The following is a 25,236-nucleotide window of genomic DNA, read 5'->3' as shown; positions in this document are numbered from 1 at the left end:
GCCTCTCTCTCCCTTCCCACCTCCATCTCCATCAGGATCTGAGTGGAAACATCCCTGGAAAATGACAGAGGCCCCTGCACGCTGGACACTGACACTCTGAGAAGCCCCAAATCAAGTTTCTTTCAATTTAGTCAAAAAGTAAATGTCCCATAGCTCAGAAATGCAAGCTAAACAGCCACATATACCTGTGGTGCCCCCGACAGGCCGAGGCCGGGCCACCGACGGCATCTCCTCTGAGTAGATCCCTCGGGCAGCAAACGGGGCTTCGGCGGACGCCTGTGACTGCTGGGGGTCAGGAGGCACCAGCTCTGAAGACTGCAGCAAACCGGGGCCAAAACCTGGTCTGAAGGCAAAGCAAACAGGCACATCACGACTCCACTGCACCCTGGCCCTGGTATTTCATGAGGTCCACCCCCAACTGTACAGAAAGGTAACACTTATTTGTCTACCTGCTTAACCATCTCCCCTCCTGGAAGGGGAAGAGATGTCTCTCCTGCTCCCTGAGGGAAGGGACTTCTCTATTTGTTCACTGCCCTACCTCCAGCACTCAGAACAGTGCCTGCAATACAGCTGATACTGACAAACCCAGGGCCTGCTTGTCTCCAGCATCTGCCTAGTGCTGTGCTTCCTTCCCCGGCTACATGTTGGCATCACCTGGGGAGCCTGAAAAAAATCACCACGCTCATACTACATCCAAGATGAATTCAAACAGAAGCACTAAAGGTGAGACCAACATGGCGGTAATTTTTAAGACTACACATGATCCTGGTGTCCATTAAGGCTGAAAACCAGTGTTCTAAAGCAGCAATCTCAAACTTTTATTTCCAGACCTCTTTTGACTCATAAAAATTATTAAGGACCCCCAAGAGCTCTTGTTTATGTGGATTGTACTGATATTTACCAGATTAGAAATCAAAATGGAAAAAAATGTAAATACTTATTTTTAAAATTTATTTACAAATAACAATTAAACATGTATTAACATAACTTTTATAAAATTAACTATATTTATCAATCCCCCCTCAAAAAAAAAGTAGTGAGAAGAGTAGCACTATATTGTTCAAATTTCCTTAATAGAAGGATTCTCATATAGTTTGTATCCTGTCAGTTGCTGGATGTTAGGAAGAAAATCTGGCTTCACAGAATACATAGTTGGAAAAGGAAGGAGTGTTTTAATAGCCTTTTCGGATTTTTTTTTTTTAAATTTCAGCTGGGCGTGGTGGCTCACACCTGTAATCTCAGCACTTTGGGAGGCTGAGGCGGGCAGATCCTGAGGTCAGGAGTTTGAGACCAGCCTGGTCAACGTGGTGAAACCCCATCTCTACTAAAAATACAAAAATTAGCTGGGCATAGTGGTGCATGCCTGTAATCCCAGCTACTCAGGAGGCTGAGGAAGGAGAATCACTTGAACCCAGGAGGTGGAGGTTGCGGTGAGCCGAGATCATGCCACTGCACTCCAGCCTGGGCAACAGAGTGAGACTGTGTCTCAAAAAAATAAAAAATTCAGACATTCTTCTTGACCACACCAAAATTCAACAAGTGGCAGTTCTTCAGGGGTCAGTTGCGATGTGTAATCTGAAATGATATTGGTGAAATTTTCATACTCTGTTACACTAAAACCCAAAGCTCCCTCTTGCACTTTGAATGGATCTCTAACCCATGCCTGATCTTATGATGTCCGTCATTTGGAACATAGTTCACTGAGTTATGCAAACTTTCTCAATATTGTTACCTCTCATTTTGCAGCATTGAAAAATCCCATTCACTAATCTCATCATCGAACTCAGCCAGAAAGGTACTAGGAAGTTGTCACGTTCACAGTGGCAGGCAGACAACTTTCCAAAATTCAAATTTTCACTTGAAAGCTCATTTTATCATTAGCAACAAAGACTGGCAGTTGTTTTTCTAGAAGTGACAGGCTCACTTCATTCATTTTCAAGACAGTACTGCCAAACATCCGGGTCTGAATAACCACATCTCCCAGCTGTTTGTTCAAGTAAAAAGCATAAAAGCAGTTGGTTCAGTTCAGTCTTAAAGAATGGGAGCAAGGGCTTTTCCTTCAAAATTCTATATTCCACAGAAATGCTTTCTATGTATTTCCTCTTTTGTCCCACAGACTACCAAAGACTTAAGAGTCTAGGTTTAATAAGATTTATGATTTTGACTATGTCACCAAGGGCATGCTAACATAAAACCGGCATTTTTAAAACTGTGATGACAGAGCAGTGAAGAATACGATGACTACTCATACAATTTGGTGGCACTGCCTGGATGCACGCTGAAGACTAGCAGTTTTGGCTGGACACGGTGGCTCACACCTGTAGTCAAGGTGGGCAGATTACCTGAGGTCAGGAGTTCGAGACCAGCCTGGCCAACATGGCAAAAACCTGTCTCTACTAAAAATACAAAAATTAGCTTGGGTGTGGTGGCACACAGAAGTAATCCCAGATACTCAGGAGGCGAGGCATGAGAACTGCTTCTGGGAGGTGGAGGTTGCAGTGAGCTGAGATCATGCCACTGCACTCCAGTCTGGGCAACAGAGCGAGACTCTGTCTCAAAAAAAAAAAAAAGAAGATTAGCAGTTTCACCGACCATTGCTTTGTACTTCAGTACAAATGTCAATACAATGGAAAAAGGAAAGTAACATCTTATTAATATGAAAACTGTCTTGATCTCACAGACTTCCCCCGTCCCCGAAAAGGTCTCAAGCACGCTCCAGGAGTCTCAGAACCCCACCCTGAGGACCACTCTATAGTTCTTTGCAAGTGATGCTGAACCAGTAATTCACAGATTTCACCAGTTTGGTCAGAATGTAGACCGACCTGCTCTTATTGTCCAGTGTGATTTCTAGACTGTACCTCATAAACTGAAACCCAGGTTACCTGTGTCACTCTTTTTAAATAACTGCTGCTGTTTTAGATTGGCCTCAGAGAGGGATGTGTGACACCCCTGACTTTATACATCTAAGAGCTTCCCATGAGGCATGCTCCTCCTTCAGGACCTGTAAACTGGAGTCCACACCTCACCTAACCACAACCTCTGGACCGTCCACCCATGACATGGGAAGAACTAGCTCTTCCCATTCACTTAATTCCTCCTTCTTTCCCCCCACCTCTTGCCTACATTTCCATCTCTTTATTCTTAACACGGTTTGCAATCCAACACTCTAAAATCCTTTAAAGTGGGTGATCATACGATTCATCATCCACACCACAACACTTTTGAGGGTGAAAGCTATTAATAATGGGACTAACCTGGGTAACTGGACCCGTTTATATGGTCATGGTCCCCATCTCTAACTTCTGCCCTGCATCACCTGACCTCACCTTGCCAGTTTCACCTTTGCTGCTTTTGGACCATAGAGCTGTGTGGTAGGGGAGGAAGGCTGGAAAAAAGCAAAGCAAACCGCTCTGAAAATGATGACAGATTTTTAAAAAAATAGAAAAGAAAGTAGGAAGCAGATAACATTCCTTCTTCTGTGTGACTTCTGGTCACTGAAGGGATGGTTGGGTTTGATTTCTGAGATTCACTCTGTTTTACTGCGATGCCAGCTTTGTAATAAACCAATGTACACACATAGGTGGTTGACTGGTCTATTTCCCTTGCCTCACCACAATGCTGTACCATCTTAGTCACTTGACAGTAATGTACAACATTTAGAATGGTCCAATACCTTCTTCTTCTCTCTCAAGGTATCTGGGCTATTCTTGGCCCTTTGTATTTGCAGATAAATTTTAGAATCTGTCAGTTTCCACATATTAAAAAGAAATTACTGAAATTTTGAATGGGATTGCATTGAATCTACAAATCATAGGAGGAGAGATAACATTTTTAAATATTGAGTTGCCCAATCGGTGAACATCTTTCTTTAGAGGGCTTAAAAGTCTTTTCTGTTTGTTGCTTATATAAAACAGATTTTTGTAGACTGATTTTATATCCAGTTATTTTGCAATTTAGTTGGCTTGCTATTTAGCAATTTTGCTAAATTCCCTAAATTCTAACAATTTGTGTGTTGACATTTTAGGATTTGCTACTACAGAATCATATCATCTGTGAATAATAACAGTATTACTCCTTTCTTTGAATTCTTTACTCTTTTCATGTTTTTCTTGCCTTGTTACAGGGTAATTTTGAATAGAAGTCATATGAGCAGGAAAGTTTGACTTGTTCTTGCTCTCAGAGAGAAGGCTTTTTAACGTTTCACCACTGAGTAATATTTGTCAAGATACCTTTTATCAGAATAGACAAGTTCACTTCTATTCTTTTTTTTTTTTTTGAAGAAAGAAAGAAAGAGAAAGAGAAAGGGGGAGAGAGAACAGGATTCTTGCTCTATTGCCCAGGCTGGAATGCAATCTAAAAATAGGTATTAAAAACCTCTTTTGTGCCGATAATTGTGCTTAACAGCGGAGACAGGAAGGAATAAGAGAAGAAAATAACAAACAAACAGCCAACCAATATTTCATTTAAGTCTGTGAAATGCTATGCAAATGCTGAAGAGTGATTTACTTCCAATTATGTGGTCACTTTCAAAATAGGTGTAATGTGATACTGAGAAAAATGTATGTTCTGTGGACCTGGGGTGAAGAATTCTAAAAATATTCACTGAGTTTACTTGTTCCAGGTCTGAGTTCAAATCATAGATGTCCCTGTTAATTTTCTATCTTGTTGATCCGTCGAATATTAACAATGCGGTGTCAAAGTCTCCTGCTATTACTGTGCGGGAGTCCAAGTCTCTTTATAAGTCATTAAGAACTTGTCTTATGTATCTGGGTTCTCCTGTATCGGGTGCATATAGATTTATAAGCATTAACTCCTGTTGTTGCATTGATCCTTTTACCATTATGTAATGTCCTTCTTTCTTTTAGTCTTTGTTACTATTAAAGTCTATTTTGTCAGAGACGAAAGTTACAACTCCTGTTTGTTTCTTTCTTTCTTTTCTTTTTTTTTTTTTTTTGCTCTCCATTTGATTGGTAAGTCTTCCACCAACCCTTTGTTTTGAGTCTTAGTGTGTCCTTGCTTATGAGATGGATCTGGATATAGCATACTGATGGGTTTTGACTTTTTATTCTATTTGCCTGTCTGTGTCTTTGATTGGGGCATTTAATCCACTTAAATTTAGGATTAATATTGATATTTGTGAGTTTAATATTGTCATTTAATGCTAGCTGGCTATTTTTCCCATTAGTTGATACAGATTCTTCATTATGGAGATACTCTTTACCTTTTGGTAAGTTTTTGGGATTACTGATACTGGTTGTTCCTTTCTGTGTATAGTGTTTCTTTCAGAAGCTCTTGTAAAGCAGGCCTTGTGGTGATGAAATCTCTGAGTGCTTGCTTATTCGTGAAAAATTTTATTTTTCCTTCATTTATGAAGCTTAGTTTGGCTGGATATGAGATTCTGGGTTGAAAATTCTTTTCTTTGAGGATATTGAATATTGACCCCCACTCTTCTAGTTTGTAGGGTTTCTGGTGAGAGGTCTGCTGTGAGTCTGATAGGCTTCCCTTTATGGGTAACCTGACCTTTCTCTTTAGTTGCCCTTAGAATTTTCTCCTTTATTTCAACCCTGGTGAATATAACGATTATGTGTCTTGGGGTTGCTCTACTTGAGGAATATCTTTGTGATGTTCTCTGTATTACCTGGAGTTGAGTATTGTCCTGTCTTACTAGGTTAGGAAAGTTTTCCTGAATAATATCCTGAAAAATATTTTCCAGCTTGGATTCATTCTCTTCATGACATTCAGGTACACCTATCAATCGTAAATTAGGTCTTGTCACATAGTCCCGTATTTCTTGGAGACTTTGCTCATTCCTTTTTACTCTTTCTTCTCTAAACTTGTCTTCTTGTTTCATTTCATTAAGTTGGTCTTTGACCTCTGATATCCTTTCTTCTGCTTGATCAATTCGACTGTTAAAACCTGTGCATACTTCGCGAAGTTCTCCTATTGTATTCTTCAGTTCCATTAATTCACTTATATTCCTCTCTAAATTGTCTATTCTCGTTAGGATTTCGTCAAACCTTTTTTCAAGGTTCTTGGTTTCTTTACATTGGGCTAGAACATGTTCTTTTAACTCACAGAAGTTTCTTATCATCCACCTTCTGAAGCCTAATTCTGTTAATGGAATGCACTCGTTCTCCATCAGGCCTTGTACCCTTGTTGATGAGGAACTGTGATCCCCTGTAGAGGGAGAGGCATTCTGATTTGGGGTATTCTCAGCCTTTTTACGCTGTTTTCTTCCCGTCATTGTAAATTTATCCACCTGTCGTCTTTGTAATTACTGACTTTCAAATTAGGTCTCTGAGTGGACGTCCAACTTGTTGATTCCCAGCGCCAGAATCTGAGCAACCCACTGCACCGGCTAAAACAACGGTGTTAAGATTCATGGTGCTTTTCTGCCTGGGAATCTACGGTCTGGCTTCCTTCTTGAGTCCCTTTCTCAATCAGCTGAATAGGCGACTCTGCCGTCCTGGAGCTCCAAACATCGACCAAAAGGGGACCCAGTCCCGTTTACTCTGCACTGGGAACTGCCACGCCTGGACACTGGCAAAACCACCACGCAGGTCACAAGAGTTGTGCTGGCGACCTGTGGGTCTCCACTGGGAATCTCCTGGTCCGTGAGCAACAAAAATTCATCTGAAAGTGTGGCATCCTCTCGTTCTCTGCGCTTTCACTGGGAGCTACAATCCCGAGCTGCTAGTAATCAGCCATCTTGGATCTCTCTCCCACTTCTATTCTTTGTTTGCTAAGATTTTTACCATGATTGCATGTTGAATTTTACCACCCACTGCATCTATTGAAATGACAAGTTTTTCCTCCTTTATTCTCCTTAAAGTAGTAACTTACACTGCTTGGTTTTTAAATGCTAAATCACCCTTACATTGCTGGAAAGAAATCCAATGTGGTTGTAACATGATATCCTTTTGTACCTACTGCTGAGTTATGCTCACTGATATTTAGTTTCAATTTTTTTATATCTACGTTCATGAGAAACTGGCCCTCAATTTCCTTCCTGCAACGTCCTTGTCCTTCTTGCCCTTGTGCCTGGTATCAAGGAGATATGGGTTTCATAAAATGAATTGAGAAGTGTTCTTTTTCTATTTTGTGGAAGAGTTTGTATAATACTGGTAACTCTTCCTCCTTCAGTGTTTAGTAGAATTCATTGTTGAAGCCCTCTGGACCTGGAGTTTTGTTTGTGGGAAGAACTGTAATCATAATTTCCACTTTAAACGTAGTTAGAGGACTATTCAAGTTTTCTCTTTCTAGAAATTTTTCCATTCCAAGAAAAAAAAAAAAATGAGACAGGGTCTCACTATGTTGCCCCGGGTAGTTTCAAACTCCTGAGCTTAAGTGATTCTCTCATCTCAGCCTCCAGAGTGGCTGAGATTACAAGCATGCACCACTGCATATAGCCCCAAATTTATGAAGTAAAATGGGTTTATAAAATGTCCTTTTTAATGTCTGTAAGCTCTGGATTAATGTGTCCTTTTAATTTCTCTTATTGATAATTTGTTGCACAGATTATTTGATCAAGCTTGTGAGAGTCTATCAATTTTATTAATTTTAAAGAACTAACTTTTGGCTTTATTAATCCTCTCAATGTGGTATTTATTTTCTATTTCATTAATTTATATTATTATTAGTAGTATTTCTTTACTTCTACTTCCTTTACATTTAATTGGATCTTCTTTTTTTATATCTTGAGGTGGATGCTTAGATCACTGATTTTCAGCCACTTTTCTTTCCAATATATGCATTTTAGACAAGAAATTCCCCCCAAACACTGCTACAGCTGCATCTCACAACTTTTGATACACTGTATTCTCATTATTATTCATTTTAGGATGTTTCAATTTCCATTTTGATTTCTTCAGTGTACCATAGGTTATTTAGAAGAGTACTAATTAATGTGCAAATAGAAATTTTTCTTTTTTAACTTTCATTTTAGGTTCAGGGGTACACGTACAGTATGTTATAAAGGTAAACTCATGACACAGGGGTTTGTTGTACAGATTATTTCATCACCTAGGTATTAAGCCTAGTACCCAACAGTTATTCTTGCTGCTCCTTTCCCTCTTCCCACCCTCCACCCTCAAGTAGGCCCCAATGTCTGTTGTTCCCCTCTTTGTGTCTGTGAGTTCTCGTCATTTAGTTTACACTTATAAGTGAAAACATGCCGTATTTGGTTTTCTGTTCCTGCATTAGTCTGCTAAGGATAATGGCATCTGGCTCCATCCATGTTCCTGCAAAGGACATGATTTTGTTCTTTTTTATCGCTGCATAGTATTCCATTGCATATGCATACCACTTTTTTTTAATCTAGTCTGTCACTCCTGGGCATTCAGGTTGATTCCATGTCTCTGCTATTGTGAATACTGCTTCCAGGAATATTTGCATGGATGTTTCTTTACAGCTGAACAATTTATATTCTTTTGTGTATCTACCCATTAATGGAATTGCTGGGTCAAAAGGTAGTTCTGTTTGTTTTTTTTTTAAACATCAATTACATTACATTTATTTAAATATACTAATCAAAACACATCTTATGAAGCATCTTTTCTGTGACAATCTGGTCTGTGCCGGATCCACTCTGTGCCACTGTTTTCTGACACCAGTTGGTAGTTCTGTTTTTAAGTCTTTGAGGAATCGCCACACTGCTTTCCACAATGGTTAAACTAATTTACACTCTCACCAACAGTACATAAGCATTCCCTTTGCTCCACAACCTCACCAGCATCTGTAATTTTTGACCTTTTAATAATAGACATTTTGACCTGGTATGAGGTGGTATCTCATTATAATTTTGATTTGCATTTCTCTAATAACCAGGGATATTGAGCTTTTTTTCATATGCTTGTCGGCCGCATGTGTGTCTCCTTTTGAAAAGTGTCTGTGTCCTTTGCCCACTTTTTAATGGGGTCGTTTGTTCTTTTTCTTGTAAATTTAAGTTCCTTATAGATGCTGGGTATTAGACCTTGGTCAGATGCATAATTTGCAAAAATTTTCTCCCATTCCATAAGACAGACAATCTACAGAATGGGAGAAAATATTTGCAAACTACAGCCTTTGCTGTGCAGAAGTTCTTACGATTAATGAGATCACATATGTCAATTTTTGCTTTTGCTGTGATTGCTTTTGGTGTCTTCATCATGAAATCTTCACTCATTCCTATGTACAGAATGCTACTGACTAGGTTGTCTTTCAAGGTTTTTATAGTTTTGGGTTTTATCTTTTATGATTTGTTCTAACTTAATTCTACTAGGATTAGTAAATACACTCTGCGTGATTTCACTTCTTAAAATTTGTTAAGATTTGTTATGGTCCAGCATATGGTAAATTTTTAAAATATGTTTTAAAGGAAGATGTATTTTACAGGTGAGTCTAGGGTTCTATATACATCAATTAGGTCAAATTGATTAATCATGTTGTTCCAATCTTCTACATCCTTTCCGTATCTTTGTATTTTCTGATGTGTTACTCATAAGTCAAATATATTTTTTAAAAATCAAATCTAATAACCTTTGTTGTTTAATTGAAATATCTGGTTATTAACATTTAATGTAATTAATTATAGATCTGGATTTAGGTATCTACCATTTTAAATTATCTTTCTGCATGTCTTGCAAATTCTAAGTTCTTTCTTCTCCTATTTTCTACCTTCTTTTGGATTCTTTATTTTATTCTTCCTTATTATTTTATATTTAAGCATTCTTTTAGTGAGCCTAGACCTACACTAGAATCCTTCACTTATAACAGCCTAACATCAAGTAGTACTTTTACACCTTCCTGGACAATGGACCTTAGCTCCATATTAAGCCTGAGTGTAATTATTTTAAAATCTGTGTCTGATGACTCCACTGTCTGGATCCAGTGTAGTTCTGCTTCTATTGTCTATTTCTTTTAATGTAAAAAAAAAACTGTATTTTCTTTTCTTCTCATATACCTGGGGGTGGGTGTGGGTGTGGGTGTGGGTGTGGAAGCGGGGGCTACTGTAGCAATAGCGTAAGGCCCAGAGTGATGTTATCTTCTTCTAAATGGGATGTTCATTTGTTTCTGCCAGGGAGCAACCCCAATCAACTTTCAAATACTCCCTGCAGGGACTGATCTACTTATGACTCACCCTTACTCCTGGAGCATAACCCCTAAAGGTCCAAACTCAAACCTCTGGATGTTTACCAGGGTCTCCCCTCGTGCTCCCAGCCCCAGGATTCTGTCAAAGGCTTTGCCTGGCTTCCCAGCTGCCTCTTCTGGAATATGCAGGTGTCCTTGGGGAAAAAGTGGCCCAAGAAGCAGGGCTCATGCCTCTGGGTTTCCTGGATCTTGGTCCTACACTGCTTCACTGCCCTGTTAACTTTTTTTTTTTTCTTTAAATGATCAAACAGAATTTATTGGTTGTCTCTGAGTGTCTCTGGTCTGGCTTTGGTAGGACTGTCTGGGTTCCTCTGCTTTGCTTGTTAAAGAGGCTTTAAGGCCCTTTTCTGCTTCTCCAGCTTTTGAGTCTCCTGGAAAACTTTCTCAAAGACATCATAGTTGGTGTTACAGAGGTTTTTGAGCATCTTTTTCCTCTGGTCAATGCTCATCAGCAAATAGCGTTTGTGGGCTTTGTCCTCTCAATGTGTCTGCATGTGTTCTTCGTAACTGCTGATCTTGATGGCCAAGGGAACAATTCGAGCCTCCAGGGATCTGGTGTCCTCAGGGTTTGCAACAATCTTCTTCATCAACTGTTCTTGCATGACTTTTAGCTTCTCCTTTGTGTTGGCCATTTCCAAAGACAAGAGTTTTCTCATGACATCGTCAACCTTCTCAATTCCAGGGACATTCTGGTAGTCTTTGAGCAGCATAGAAGGAGGTGGATTATCATCTCGCCTGGGCTGGGCTGGTTTCTGGATGACGTACCTGCGCACGGCCTGGAGGAGGAGACTCCGAGGTTGCAGGCCCCACTGGCTGGAAGGAAACCTGGCGCTCCCACTGCCCAGCAGCCCGGGGACTGGGGCCTTGGTAACTGCCTGGGCCTGAATCAAACTCAGAGCCCTCCACGCAGCCCTCAGCATGGTGACCTCTAACCCCGGCGGGGTGCGTGCTGCGGCCGCCATTCCCTTTGCGGCACGGACCGGGTTACATGGGCACCACCATGCTGGCCCAAGCTCGACCAAAATCCTCTCTGGGGTTTTTAATGTTAGTATCTTGTTCAGCTTTTCCAGTTGTCCTCAGCAGGAGGATTGGTCCAAATGACCTAGTCTGTCATTACTGGAAGCAGAACTTAAATTCCAACTCTTTTTCCTTCCTCTTCTGGTTAGATCAAGAGAATATACAACTAAGAGTTTTACAACTGCTCATATTAGCTAAAATTAGTGAATTTATAAAATTTTTAAAAAGAGCCTATGTGAAAAAGTGATAATACATTTTGTTTTGAAAACCTTACCTTGACAACGGACCCGTTGGGGGAGTCATTCCATAGTCTTCATATCTCTGGAAGACATTCAAAAGAACATGAAGATTAATATTCAATACTTATTATAAAGTGACAACAGCAAACATAACTTCAGCTTTACAGGATCAACTTTCAAAAGAATTATTTTCTCATTAAAACTTAGCATGTTACCGGGCACTCTGCCACCAAGTGATGCTACAGCGTTCAGTTCAGGGACCTGTGCGACCAGACTTTAGAAAAGACACAACTAATTTCTAGATCTTTCCTTCTTTTTTATATTACAACTACAAATATAAATAACTGGCAGGCTTTCTGTATCTGCTCTTCCCTACAGATCCATCTGTATCTTCTGCTGCAAACCTGTATCTTCTGCTAAAAGGCAGGCATGAGAGGCCACATTTAGCACAGCGACTCCAACCACATGAGCCACAAAGATCAGCAGACCCAGTGGGTGCCCAGCACCTATTCAAATACCTCAAGCAACTAAAGTTCCAAATGCTGTCTCATGGTGTAGAATGCTGCAAAAAAATTAAACCAAAAACTAGGGAGGCTGTAAAAGATGAAGGCAGCACCTTCTGTTTCTGACTCGTTTTCTGGTCCCCAGGAGACCCAGCTATTATTTTCTGCCTGTAAGTTCCATAAGGTGCCCCCTGTATTTTTCAGTCAAGTCGCTTTACTTGAGCTAATGTGAACTAGCCAAGTGTTCTTTGACTAAAACAATATGCCACATGATTTAAAGAAATATACATCTAAGAAATCTGTTGTATTCCTCGTGAAATCAACATATCCTAACCCTAATATATGTGGGACTCTCATTTCAATATTTCGTTTCAATAACGTGAATTGTTATTTTTGGAATCAGATATTTCAGCAGAACAGTAACTATGGGCAGAGTTTGTCCATCTGCAATCAGTTGGAACCAATGGTTTGTCCGAGATGAATAAGTCAGCCTTGCTTCTGAAGTTGCGACGACATTTTTCTTTTTCCAAGCTGTCATTTACGGAATGAGTATTTTGTGTTAATCACTGTATGAGAATTAACGCAGGCCCACAACATCACTAACAAAGTACTCACTGCCTCTGTTTTATGGATGAAACCAACTCACAAAGAAATTAGGTGATTTCCTCCTGCAGTCTTTTGGACTCCAAAGACCATGCTTTTCACCAATCCCCCAGCACTGCCCGTGGTTTCCCAAACCAGATGCTCTCCTGTGAACAAATATCTATTTTGTGAGGAAAAAAGTAGAGGCTTTGGAGTCAGACAGACTGGCTTAACATCCCTGGGCCTATTCCTTTATGCCAAGAGAATACAATGATCTCCACATTCGTAGAGTTCTGAGGGGATTATTAAATATGAAACTGTGGTCAGATGACTTCACCTTCTGACCCTCTCTGCTTCCATCCCCTTGGCTGTCAAGTGGAACCTTGTGGAGTTCTCCAACTGAGGCAAAACAAGGGAAAGGCGGTGATGGAGGAAGGGAGGAAGAGAAGGAAAAGAAGCTTCCACTCTTTTTCCAAATAATTAAAGGGAGATCTGAGACTCCATAGAGATTATTCATGAGATGACAGTGGCTCCAACTAATGTCCTGGTATGGATGGATTTGAGAGGAAGAATCAGCAAAGCTCTGGCATGTTTAAATGGCCCTAGCTTTCCATACCTTTCCTTCGCAGAGCCTGGTCTGTCATTTCAACTGCTCCGTCTCACCTGCACATCACATGTGCCTGACAAAGCCCTGGTCTTCATCAATCCCAATGCCTATACTTGGGTATTGAATGTTCATCAATGAAACTCGAGAACTTTAATTACAGTCATTGCAATTTCATGATAGTCAATCTCAACCAGCCTCAAGGCTAAGAAATAATTCCTGTGTCCCTCATCTGTGCTGTCTCATTCTCCATAACAGGTCTTTCAAATCTCTACTTTCCCTTAAACCTCTGGCCCTACCACATTTCTCCTCTCATTCTCAATGGATGACTCTGCCTTCTCTGATGTGAGGATTAAAGTCCTGAGATGGCTGGTTCCTCAACCTCCTGCCAGCCATCTACAAGCTGATTTTACCTCTGCCCAACTTTCCTTCTTCTCATTACATTAGAAGAAGAATATCCCCTCATTTCTAAAGAAAGCTCCTCCACTGGTATCCCATATTCGTCTCTTCCCCTTTGTGAACTGTCAAACTCTTCTGCACTGGCTCAGTACCATCAGCCATTAAACATGTTGAAGACCTGCTGATTCCCCCTCTTGGATTTATCAACTGTATTGCACTAGCACGAGTCACCAACTCTCTCACCAAAGTATTACAACAGCTCTCTACTGGTCTCTCTGCTTCTAACAACCATTCTTCACTCTACAATGGGACTAATCTTTCAAAAAGGCATGCCTAATTATGTCTCCACCTGCTCAAAACCCTTTCATGTGCAGCCATCACCCTCAGGATGAGGTGTAGGCTCCATAACCATCAGGTTCTTGCTTTTCCTCTCCTGCCTCATGTCTCATCACTTTTAGTGCCCGCTCTGTACTACTCAGACAGAACTCATTCACTGCTTAGAACATACTGTAATGGTTAATTTTATGTATCAACTCGACTGTGCCACAGACACCCCAGATGTCTGGTTAAACATTATTTCTGGGTGTGTCTGGAGGGTGTTTCATGAAGAGATTAATATTTGAATTGGTGGACAGTAAGGCAGCCCTCCCCAATATGGTGGGCATGTTCCAATCTGTTGAAGGCCTGAATAGAAGAAAAAGATGGAGGAAGATTGGATTTGGGCTTCCTCTGCCTGACTGCATGAGCTGGGACATCAATCTTCTCCCATCCTTGAAGCCCCTGGTTCGCAAGCTTTCAGATTCAGACTGGAATCCACCTCTCAGGACTTCAGACTACACCACTGGCTTCCATGGGTTTGCAGTTTGCAGAGAGCAGATCATGGGATTCTCAGCCTCCATACTTACATGAGCTGACTCCTCATAATAAGTACATTTCTCTCTCCCCGCCTTGCTCTCTTTCCACACACACACACACACACACACACACACACACACACACGGGGGCACACATGCACACCTAGTTCTATTTCTCTGGAGAACCCTATTTTAAATAGTAGAACCTACATGTGAATGGATAAACAAATGTGGTATATCCATACATGGAATACTATTTTATGCTGCTATTTTCTTTGGGTCTATTTTAAATAAATCTATACAAGTCTCTATATGAAAATATGCTTTTGTTTCTCCTGGGTAAATACTTAGGAATAGAATCCTGGTTCATATGGCAGGATATATATTTAACTTTTTAAAGAGACTGCCAAACTGTTTTGCAAAGTGATTGTGCAATTTTACATTTCCACCAGCAGTTCATAAGACTTCCAGTTGTTCACATTCTCATCAACATAATTGTAGATTTATTTCTACATGCAATTTTATCAGTTTTTGCTTAATGTATTTTGAAGCTCTATTCCTATGTATATAAACATGTAAGACTTCATGTTTTCCAGATGAACTGACCACTTTATTATGAAATGATCTTAATCTTTAATAATATTCTTTACTGTGAGATCTACTTTGGCTAATTTAACATGGCCACTCCAGCGTTCTATGATTAGTGTTAGTATGGCATGTCTTTCTCCAAACTTTTCCTTTTTACCTATTTGTATCTTTGCATTTAATGAAAATTTCTTGTAGGCAGCATATACTCAAGTCTTTCTTTTTATCCAAACTGACAAGCCCTGCCCTTTAATAGGGATGTTTAGACTACTTATATTCAATGTGATTATTGATAGGGCTGGATTTAAATCAACCATATTGGTATCTGTTTATAATTTTTCTCATCTGTGCTTTATTGCTTTCACTTCCTTTTCTGCCTTATTTTGTGCTTTTAAAAAATGATTTCATTTTGACTCCTTTGTTGGTTTATTCATGGTTTCTATTATGCATTTTTCACTTATCACAGTCTACCAGTAAGCACTATTATTCTGCTTCATTAGAACAATAGGACATTAAAATAGCAAACTTCCATTTCTCCTTTCTTGGCCTTTTGTGCTGCTGTTTCATATATTTACTTCTATATATTTATTACCCCCCACAATATATGCTAATTAACTTTCATTTTAAATAGTCAATCTTTTTTAAAGTTTTAAATAATGAAGAGAGGGTTTTAAAAAATAATTCCCCACACACATATTTACATTTCCACTGTTTTTCATATACTTATGTAGATTCAGGTCTTCATATGGTATCATGGTACTTCTGCCTTAAAGATTTCTTGTAACATTTCTTATAATGCATGTCAGCTGGTGATGCATTATTTCAGCTTCTATGAGTCTGAAAACATTTTTATTTCATCTTAGTTTTTGAAAGATATTTTTGCTAGATACAGAATTCTAGGTTAATCATTTGGTTCTTCAGTTCTTTGAAGATTTGTTTCACTGTCTTCTGGACAATGAGATTTCTTCTGTCATCCTCATCTTTGTTCCACTGTATATAATGTGTTCTTGTTCTCTGGCTGCTTTTAAGATCTTTTTGATTCGTCTGAAGCAAGTTAGACTATGGCATTTTTTGGTATAGTTTTCTTCATGTTTCTTGCACACAGTGTTCACCAACCAATGGATCTGTGGATTTTCAGTTTCCACCAAATTTGGAAAATTTTGGGCCATTATATGTTTTTAAAAACAATTCTATTGGGTATGTTTGAGGTTTACAACATAATAGTACTGGCTACATACAGATAGTAAAATGGTTACTTACAGTGAAGCAAATTAACATATTTATCATCTCACATACATTTTTGGGACAAAAGTAGCTAAAATCTACTTATTTAACAAAATCCCCAATATAATCAAATTTTCTTAACTATAGTCCTCACTGGGTACTTTAGATCTCTAGACTTGTTTATCCTACACATCCCCTACTTTGTATCCTTTGATCTCCATCTCCCTTCCTTTCCCCTCCCACCTTCAGTACTTTTTTTTTTTTTTTTTTTTTTTAAGATTTCACATGTAAGTGAGATCATGCAATGTTTTTCTTTCTGTTTCTGGCTTATTTCACTTAGCATAATGTCTTCCAGATCCATCCATGTTGTAGCAAATAGCAGGATCTCCTTTTTAAAGGACAAATAATATTCCACTGTATACATATACAACATTTTCTTTATCCATTCATCCATCAATGGATGCTTAGGTTATTTTCCTATCTTGGCTATTGTGAATAGTGCTGTAATGAACATGGGAATGCAGATATCATTAAAAGATGGTGATTTTACCTTCTTTGGGTACATACCAGGAACACGGATTGCTGGGTCATATGGTAGTTCTATTTTTAACTTCTTTAGGAACCTCTACACTATTTTCCATAATAGCTATACCAATCTACATTGCCATTAACAGGGTATGAGGGTTCCCTTTTCTCCACACCCTCGCTAACATTTATTATTTCTTAACTTTTTTGATAATACTCATTCTAACAAGTGTGGGGCAGTATCTCCTAAAGGGTTTTGTTTTGTTTTGAGAGACAGAGTCTTCCTCTGTCACCCAGGCTGGAGTGCAACAGCATGATCTTGGCTCGCTGCAACCTCTGCCTCCTGGGTTCAAATGATTCTTGTGCCTCAACCACCTCAACAGCTGGATTACCAGCATGCACCACCATGCCAAGCTAATTTTTGTATTTTTAGTAGAGACGGGGTGTCACCATATTACCCAGACTGGTCTTGAACTCCTGAGCTCAAGCAATCTGCCTGTCTCAGCCTCCTAAAGTGTTGGGATTACTTACAGCCATGAGCCACTGCACCCAGCCTCACAGAGGTTTTAATGTGTATTTCCCTAATGACTAGTGATGTTGAACACTGTTTCATATACCTGTTGGCTATTTTCATGTCTTCTTTGGAAAAATGTCTGTTCAAATCCTTTGCCCACTTTTAAATTGGATTATTTATTTTTCCGCTATTGAGTTGTAAGAGTTTTTTAACATAAATTTTTGATACGAAGTCCTTATCAGATATGTGGCATATGAATATTCTTTTCCATTCCGTAGGTTGCCTTTTTCACTGAAACATTTTCAATGTTTTCCTTTGCTGTGCAGAACTTTTTCGTTTGATGCAGTACCATTTATTTATTTTTGCTTTTATAACCTGAGCTTTTGGTGTGATATCCAAAAAATCATTGCCAAGGTCAATATCAAAGAGCTTTTCCCCCATGTTCTCTTCTAGGAGTTTTATAATTCGGTTCTTACACGTAGGTCTTTTATTCATTTTGAGTTGATTTTTGTGTACAGGAGTCCAACTTCATTCTTTTGCATGTGGAAATCTAGTTTTCCCCTCATCATTTACTGGAAAGACTGTCCTTTCCTCATTGTGTCCTCTTGGTGCCCTTGTCAAAAGTTAGCTGACCGTACATGTGTGGATTTATTTGTGGGTTCTCTGTTCTGTTCCACTGGTCTATGTTTCTATCTTTATGCCACTACCATACTGTTATTCTTACTACAGCCCACTAATTTTTTCTTCTGCAATATGCAATCTGCCTTCAATCCCATCCAGTATATTTTTTCATCTCAGAGACTTGTAGTTTTTATCTCTAAGCTTGATTTTTGTCCTTTAATATTTTCAGTGCTTCTAGTTAATGTGTATACTCTTTCCTCTAGCTTCTTTAATCTATGGAACTCCATTATAAGAATTCTTTTATTGGGAGGCAGAGGCGGGTGGATCACGAGGTCAAGAGATCGAGACCATCCTGGTCAACACGGTGAAACCCCGTCTCTACTAAAACTACAAAAAATTAGCTGGGCATGGTGGTGCATGCCTGTAATCCCAGCTACTCAGGAGGCTGAGGCAGGAGAATTGCTTGAACCCGGGAGGCAGAGGTTGTGGTGAGCCGAGATAGTGCCATTGCACTCCAGCTTGGGTAACAAGAGCGAAACTCCGTCTCAAAAAAAAAACAAAAATAAGAATTCTTTTAATATCCTGTCTACTAGTTCTTTTTTCTTTCTTTCTTTCTTTTATTTTTTTTGAGACAGGGTCTTGCTCTGTCACCCAGGCTGGAGTGCAGTGGTGCAATCGTGGCTCACTGTAGCCTCAGCCTCCCAGGGTCAAGTGATCTTCCCACCCTAGCCTCCTAAGTAGTGCTCAGCTAATTTTTATATTATTTTGTAGAAACAGAGTCTCACTGTGTTGCCCAGGTTAGTCCTGGGCTCAAATAATCCTCCTGCCTCAGCCTCCCAAGGTGCCAGGATTACAGGTTAAGCCACTGCACACTGCTTGTCTACTAATTCTATCATCTGTGTCACTTTCCTGCTTCTTCGTTTGTCTGTTTAGTTTGATTTGATGCAGACGTTATTAATTTTACCTTACTGGCTGCTGCATATTTTTGTGTTTCTATAAATATTCTTGAGTTTTACTTGGGTTTAGATGTCATGCTTTTGTGGTTTGTTAGGTGGAACCAGAGCAGCTTTAAGGCAAAATGCTTCCGAGTACTCTAACTGATGTTGCATGAATCATGCAATTTCCACCGACTGCTGGGAAAGAAACTGTATTCACCTGCCCAGATGCCATAACAAAATACCTTAGAACTGGTGAATTAAGACAACAGAAACTTATTTTCTGGTAGTTGTGGAGACTGGAATGTCTTACATCAACGTCTGGCAGTGTTCAGTTTCAGGTGAGGGCTTTCTTCCTGGCTTGCAGATAGTTGCCTTCTCTGTGTCCTAACCTGGTTGGACAGAGAGCTCTGGAGTCTCTTCCTCATCTTCTAAGGGCAGCCGTTCTATTGAATGGGGACTCTACCCCTACAGCCTCATTTACTCTTAATCACCTCCCTAAAGGCCCTTATCTCCAATGCAGTCACACGGGGGGTTACGGCTTCAACTTGTGATTTTGGGGAGGACACAGTTCAATCCATAGCAACAGCTTACTCCCAGGCCTGTGTGAATTTTGAGGATTGTTTTTTCTGATCTTTTTGGGCGCTCTTTTGGGTAGTTTCTGTGTACCCATAAACCAATCAGTACTCAAAGATTCTCTGCAGATGCCTACAATACTGCTCGGGGCATCTCTCTCCTTTCCTGTACTCTCTCTTGTGAACTACAGCTGCCTTTTCCTCCCCTGACTTCCAAACTCCATTTCTTCAACTCAGGGAGACCACGGGGCTCTGCCTGGGGTACTAGCCCCTGCACCATGACTATAAACTCCAGACATAAGCTGGAGCAACTGGAGGGCTCAATTCACTTCTCACTGATACCTGTCCCTTCTTGCATAATGTCTAATGTCATGTCACCCAGATACTCCTTTCAGTGTTTTTGTTTTCCTTTTTTTTTTGAGATGGAGTCTCGCTCTTTCGCCCAGGCTGTAGTGCAGTGATGTGATCTCAGCTCATTGCAACCTCCACCTCCTGGGTTCAAGCAAGTCTCTGCCTCAGCCTCCCGAGTAGCTGGGATTACAGGTATGCACCATCATGCCCAGCTAATTTTTTTGTATTTTAGTAGAGATGGGGTTTTACCATCTTGGCCTGGCTGATCTTGAACTCCTGACCTCGTGATTTACCTGTCTCAGCCTCCCAAAGTGCTGGGATTACAGGCATGAGCCACTTCGCCCAGCCCTCCTTTCAGTGTTTTCATGTTTCAGGAAGGAAGGTAAACCCAGGCTCTGTTCCTCCCTCTTGTCCAAAAGAAGCCTGTCCCATACACTTTAATTTCTGTGTCTCGGTTATACTTCCCACCACCTGCAACATTCTTCAACTGACAACCACTAATTATCCTTGAGACTTCCACAGAGATGCCATTTTGTCCAGAAAAGTCCTTCGCAAAAGACCTCAAGGCTCTGCGAGATGCCCCTCCCACATCACCTCCTCCCGCCATGGCACCTTCCACGCTGTACTGGAATTACACAGAGTAATTGTCCCCAGAGCCTCGATTGTCTCAGAGCCTCCAGTAGAATGCAAGAACCGGAGGACAGGGGCTGTACTGGGCACTACTCTATCTCCAGCACCCAAGCAGAGGACCTGCAATCCAGCCGGTGCTTTGTAAATATATTTGACTGGATAAGCAAATGAGAAAAGTTTAGTGACCAGATTGCAGCAGTATCCACGTTTATTTTATCACCAAGGTTTGCTCTGCACCACACATTTCCTGAATTATAAACCAGTTGTAATTTTGAAGATATCTGTTGGAACAAGCTATATTTTAAAATTAAAAACAAGAATGATTCAATTGACTGGTATTCCCATCCCACCCCACATGACAGCAGTTACCCATACTGTAGGCTCCATGCCTCCCATGCCTCGAAGGAAACAAGGTATTGCTAAAGGCCTACTTTGAAAATTCAAACCCATTTCAGAGGTAAAAAATATTTTACCATATGTTTATTGCCACTCAATTTCACCATCACAAGGTGGACCAGTATAAACACTCCCTGTCTAATAAATTCATACCGTGACCTATTAGCTTCTCTTCAGTGTCAAATCTTAGTCCAATCATTTCACCTGAAATTAGCAGAAAGTAACGTTAGCTTTACTTCCTTGAGTTTTACTTCTACTCCATCTCTCAAGAAGGTAAATTTGAAAAGACTGTCTAAGAAAAACATAAATGATAACCAAGACAGACGAAATGCTGAAATGTCAACCCCTAAGATGGGAAGCTGACATTTGAAGGTGGCTGTCACTGCCCATATGGGGACTGGCTGCCTACAGTCCCAGAACCTCAGGGGTCTCTCCAGTACCAGGTGGCTATACAAGAAGCTGAATGATCTGGATACATTCTAAACTGCACCTTTTCTGGAGACATCAACAAGGATGCATTCGACAGTTACCCTACCTCCATTCTGTGACACTGTGAGGAACCCAGAAAGAAGCTTCCATAAAATCCCCCTCCATTCCTCTGCAAAGCAAAAGTCCTCCCGCCTTGGGCTCCTAAATTGCTAGGATTACGGGCATGAGCCTGTAAACCTGCATAAAAGGATACTTCCAACATTAAGAATTAATTTAGTAGAAGATCAAAACTAAGACCCATCATCCATGTTTTAATTCTTATCAAATGCAGCCACAGTTTTGTGTGGAGCTTCAAAGTGAGGCAGTCAGGCAACAAAGCTTTAACATCTTGCCCACCAGAGAATTCTAGGCCAGTACTTACACTGCAGGGGTTGTTGGTCGTCTGGGCTGGGCTGTAGAAGGACCCCCACTGGGTGGCTCGCCTCTCTTCCCGGGAAGGGGTGCTGTTCACGGGCAGGCCGGGTGGGACTCCTGGGCCCGCACCCGCGGCGTTGGCAGGCTGGCTGCTGGGGGCCACGAGGGCAAAGGCATCGTCCAGGAGGGAGTGCATGGTCTGACGTGCCTCCTCGATGGATGGCTGGGGCGGGATGTACTGGGAGGCCGGGAAGGGAAGGGCTGGATACCTCCCCAGTTCCACCGAGGATGGCGTCTGCACATCGGCTGGGAGGTCAGGATCCGACTGCAGTGGGAAATGGCAAAGGAAGAATCACACATGAGTTTTTGTGGCAACCTTAAACAGTTTTCCTGACACTGAGGAAAAGTTCTATCCTAAGAATTAAAAAATGACAGTTGACGCTGCGCACAGTGGCTCACACCTTGAATCCCAAGACTTTGGGAGGCTGAGGTGGAGGCGCACTTGAGGCCAGGAGTTCAAGGCCGGCCTGGGCAACATAGTGAGACCCCAGCTCTAAAAAAAGAAAGAAAGAAATTAGCCAGGTATGGTCATGTGCACCTGTAGTCCCAGTTACTTGGGAGGCTGAAGTGAAAGGATAGCTTGAGCCCAGGAATTTGAGGTTGCAGTGAGCTATGATCACATCATTGTACTCCAGCCTGGATGACAGAGTGAGACCCTGTCTCAAAAAAATTTTAAAAATGACATCTGAGGAATGTGCATTACATTTCATGTAAGGAATGGGGAGGCTTGAATCAGAAAAACATTGGCAACATTCAACAATCAGTTTTTCAATAACATTCTATTTACAAAGCATTTCAGTGCCTGGAAGTGAACACTTTTACTGAAAGCTCCTAAACAGCCAAAAAATGTGTTTCAAAGTATATATACTGAAAAAAACTAGTAAATTTTCCATAAATAGAAGCCAAAAAGTAAAGCAGTCTATTGACTGTTAGAAAATAGCCTTACATACCCTTAAAAGATCAAAACTTTTAAAATTATGCATATTAAAACTACGTATGTGGGCTGGGTACAGTGGCTCACACCTGTAATCCCAGCAACATGGAAGACCAAGGCAGGAGGATCATTTCCAGGGAGGCCAGGAATTTGAAACTAACCTAGGCGACATAGCAAAACCCCTATCTTTACAAAAAATTGCTTAAAAGTTTGCTGAGGGTGGTGGTGAGCACCTGCAGGCCCGGTTACTCGCGAGGCTGAGGCAGGAGAATCTCCTGAGCCTAGGAGGTGGAGGTTGCAGTGAGCTATGATTGCCCCACTGCACCTCAGCCTGGGTGACAGAGAGACCTAGACTCTTTTTTTTTTTAAATTTTTTTCTATGGAAAACTTCACGAATTTGCGTGTCATCCTTGCGCAAGGGCCATGCTAATCTTCTCTGTATCGTTCCAATTTTAGTATATGTGCTGCCGAAGCGAGCACTCTAGACTCAAAAAAAACCCCATATATTGTGTAAGCAATTACAATATTTTATGAAAACTATTCAGAACCACTTGTCTTTAAAATGAAGGTATCTCTGGATCACATGAGTCATTAAGAAAGGTTTCAATTATGTTCTCTACCTACTGTTTAAGAGGTAGAAATATAAGTAACAATAAAATTTTTAAAAGTCTCATTTTGTGGCTGGGCACAGTGGCTCATGCCTGTAATCCCAGCAATCTGGGAGGCCGAGGTGAGCGGATCACGAGGTCAAGAGATCAAGACCATCCTGGCCAACAGGATGAAACTCCATCTCTACTAAAAATACAAAAATTAGCTGGGTGTAGTAGCGAGCGCCTGTAATCCCAGCTACTTGGGAGGCTGAGGCAGAAGAATCGCTTGAACCCGGGAGGTGGAGGTTGCAGCGAGCAGAGATTGCGCCACTGCACTCCAGCCTGGGGACACAGTAAGACTCTGTCTCAAAACATAAAAAGAAAAGAAAAAAAAAATCTCATTTCTCAGTACTGTTATGAGCAAACCATGGTCGTAATCTATACTGGGCAAACTGCAAGAGACAAAATTAGGAACCAACGGATGGAGAGTCCTTTCTGGTCTTACATGCTCCATAAGCCCAAACAGCAAGGTGACTGCAGCAGACACAGTGAAGAGAGAAGAGGTTCTGCTCGAGGGGCTGGGGACCCCATCCCCTCTGTGAGGAAGGGTGGGCAGCTTCTATCTAGAACGCTTCACTTGCTACATGCCTGCAGTTTAGCACAGCGAGTTGGACCATCATACTCAAGGGGCCAAGGAAGACATTCCCTTACCATCTGGATCAGTGAGTCTATTACAAAGATAAACTACTCCACAGACATAACCTTAACCTTAGCCCCCTGTCTGGAAAATACTTCCTAACAGGTGATCAGTTATTATTCCTGCCAGCGTGAAGGCCAGTAGGTTCTTAACTCCAAACTGAGACAGAACCAAACTCGTAAAACCACGGTCAGCTCACAGACAGGTTTTGCTTGGCAGGCACACTCTTTTCATTGATAACCATTATTTTAAACATCTGGAAATTTCATATTAACACTCAGACTTCTGGGATCTCTTGGTAGAGTCTGAGGCTCTGGCATGACCAGGCCCTCACTCCACACAGGAACCACCAGCTGCCATGAAGCAGCGACTGCCCTCGTGGGGTGGGGTAGGTGCTCTGCTCTTCTCTCCACAGCAGTCTCCACCGGCGACCTCCCTCTCATGCACGTGACACGCTTGGGCTTATGAGTCCATTTCCCCCAAACGGCAATATCCCAGTAGAGGTTCTACTAAGTGAGATTCGTCCTTGAGGAATTCTAAGTGAGAATCTGGGGCCCCAAGGTGGCCTCTGGTTGATGATGTCACCTTGGAAGAAACCTGTGCTCCTTTCTTATGGGGGATAAAGGTCCACAATCAGGCCCTTCTCCAATTCTTGATTTTCTTGAGGAGCAGATGAGGAACCCTGGTCAGCAATGTACCATCAACCTACAGCTCACGGTGGGAAGAAGGGAGGGCGTGTCTGGAAGAATAGCCTACTGATAAGTAAGAGGGTTTCTCCAGAGACAGAAGCGACGTTCCTGGCGGTGATTCCAGCAGCTGCCTGTGTGGCTCTACTGCAGCATGGTGACCAAAAAACTGCAGGTGAAACTGAGATTCCACTGTGGGAAAGGATCTCAGATGCTTGAGGAGAGTCCCCAACGGCTACAACCACCGCCAATCTCATTCTTGGCAGGCAGTCAGAATTTCAGAGAAGGCTACATACACTTCTATACGAGAGAGACGACCTGCAGATGGGAAGGATGGTGCCCTTGGATTCCCATTGGGCCCCATGAATCCTGCCAGAAGGCCAGGAGCGCCTGGGCCAGGAGCTTCCGCTTCCTGTCCTTCCTCTTCCTGTTTTCTCCTCATTTTGCAGGCAAGACTGTCAGAACTTACAGACCAAGAAGAGGTTTTACTCAAATTTCTATATTCTAACATCTATATTTAGAATATAGATGTTTCATATAGAGATGTGTTCAGATACAGTTTATCTATCATTCTTCAGAAAGAAATTTGCATGTTTTTATTGTTAATCATCAATGTTACGTATTTTGGTGCCAATTTTGCAGTCCTTTGTGGGTGTTGTAAGAGAGTAATCGCACAGCCTGGTTGTCCAGGACCACCTCAGCTTATGCCTGTTGTCCCACTATGATGTAGTACACCCCCTTACA

General features: G+C 41.2%; 1 protein-coding gene, 1 non-coding gene and 1 pseudogene across 2 annotated transcripts in view; all 3 read right to left on the bottom strand.

Annotated features, from left to right (window-relative positions):
* Positions 1–25,236, bottom strand: part of KIAA1549 (KIAA1549 ortholog) — a 109,134-nt gene that overhangs the window by 6,941 nt on the left and 76,957 nt on the right. Inside the window, exons 17-19 of the mRNA XM_012447576.2 lie at positions 21,533–21,850; positions 11,420–11,466; positions 186–343 (exon numbers count right to left, since the gene is read on the bottom strand). Coding sequence (XP_012302999.2) covers positions 186–343; positions 11,420–11,466; positions 21,533–21,850 — 523 coding nt within the window. The remainder of the gene's footprint in view (positions 1–185; positions 344–11,419; positions 11,467–21,532; positions 21,851–25,236) is intronic.
* LOC105713776 (small ribosomal subunit protein uS15m-like) lies at positions 6,593–11,048 on the bottom strand (annotated as a pseudogene).
* LOC135274275 (U6 spliceosomal RNA) lies at positions 22,893–22,999 on the bottom strand. Its single transcript, XR_010342118.1, has one exon. It is a non-coding gene; the product is annotated as a U6 spliceosomal RNA (small nuclear RNA).

Source organism: Aotus nancymaae, unplaced genomic scaffold (assembly GCF_030222135.1).
Source record: "Aotus nancymaae isolate 86718 unplaced genomic scaffold, 86718_ANA_hifiasm-v0.15.2.pri h1tg000002l, whole genome shotgun sequence".
Lineage (NCBI taxonomy): Eukaryota > Metazoa > Chordata > Mammalia > Primates > Aotidae > Aotus > Aotus nancymaae.
This window is presented reverse-complemented; position numbering and strand designations above follow the sequence as displayed.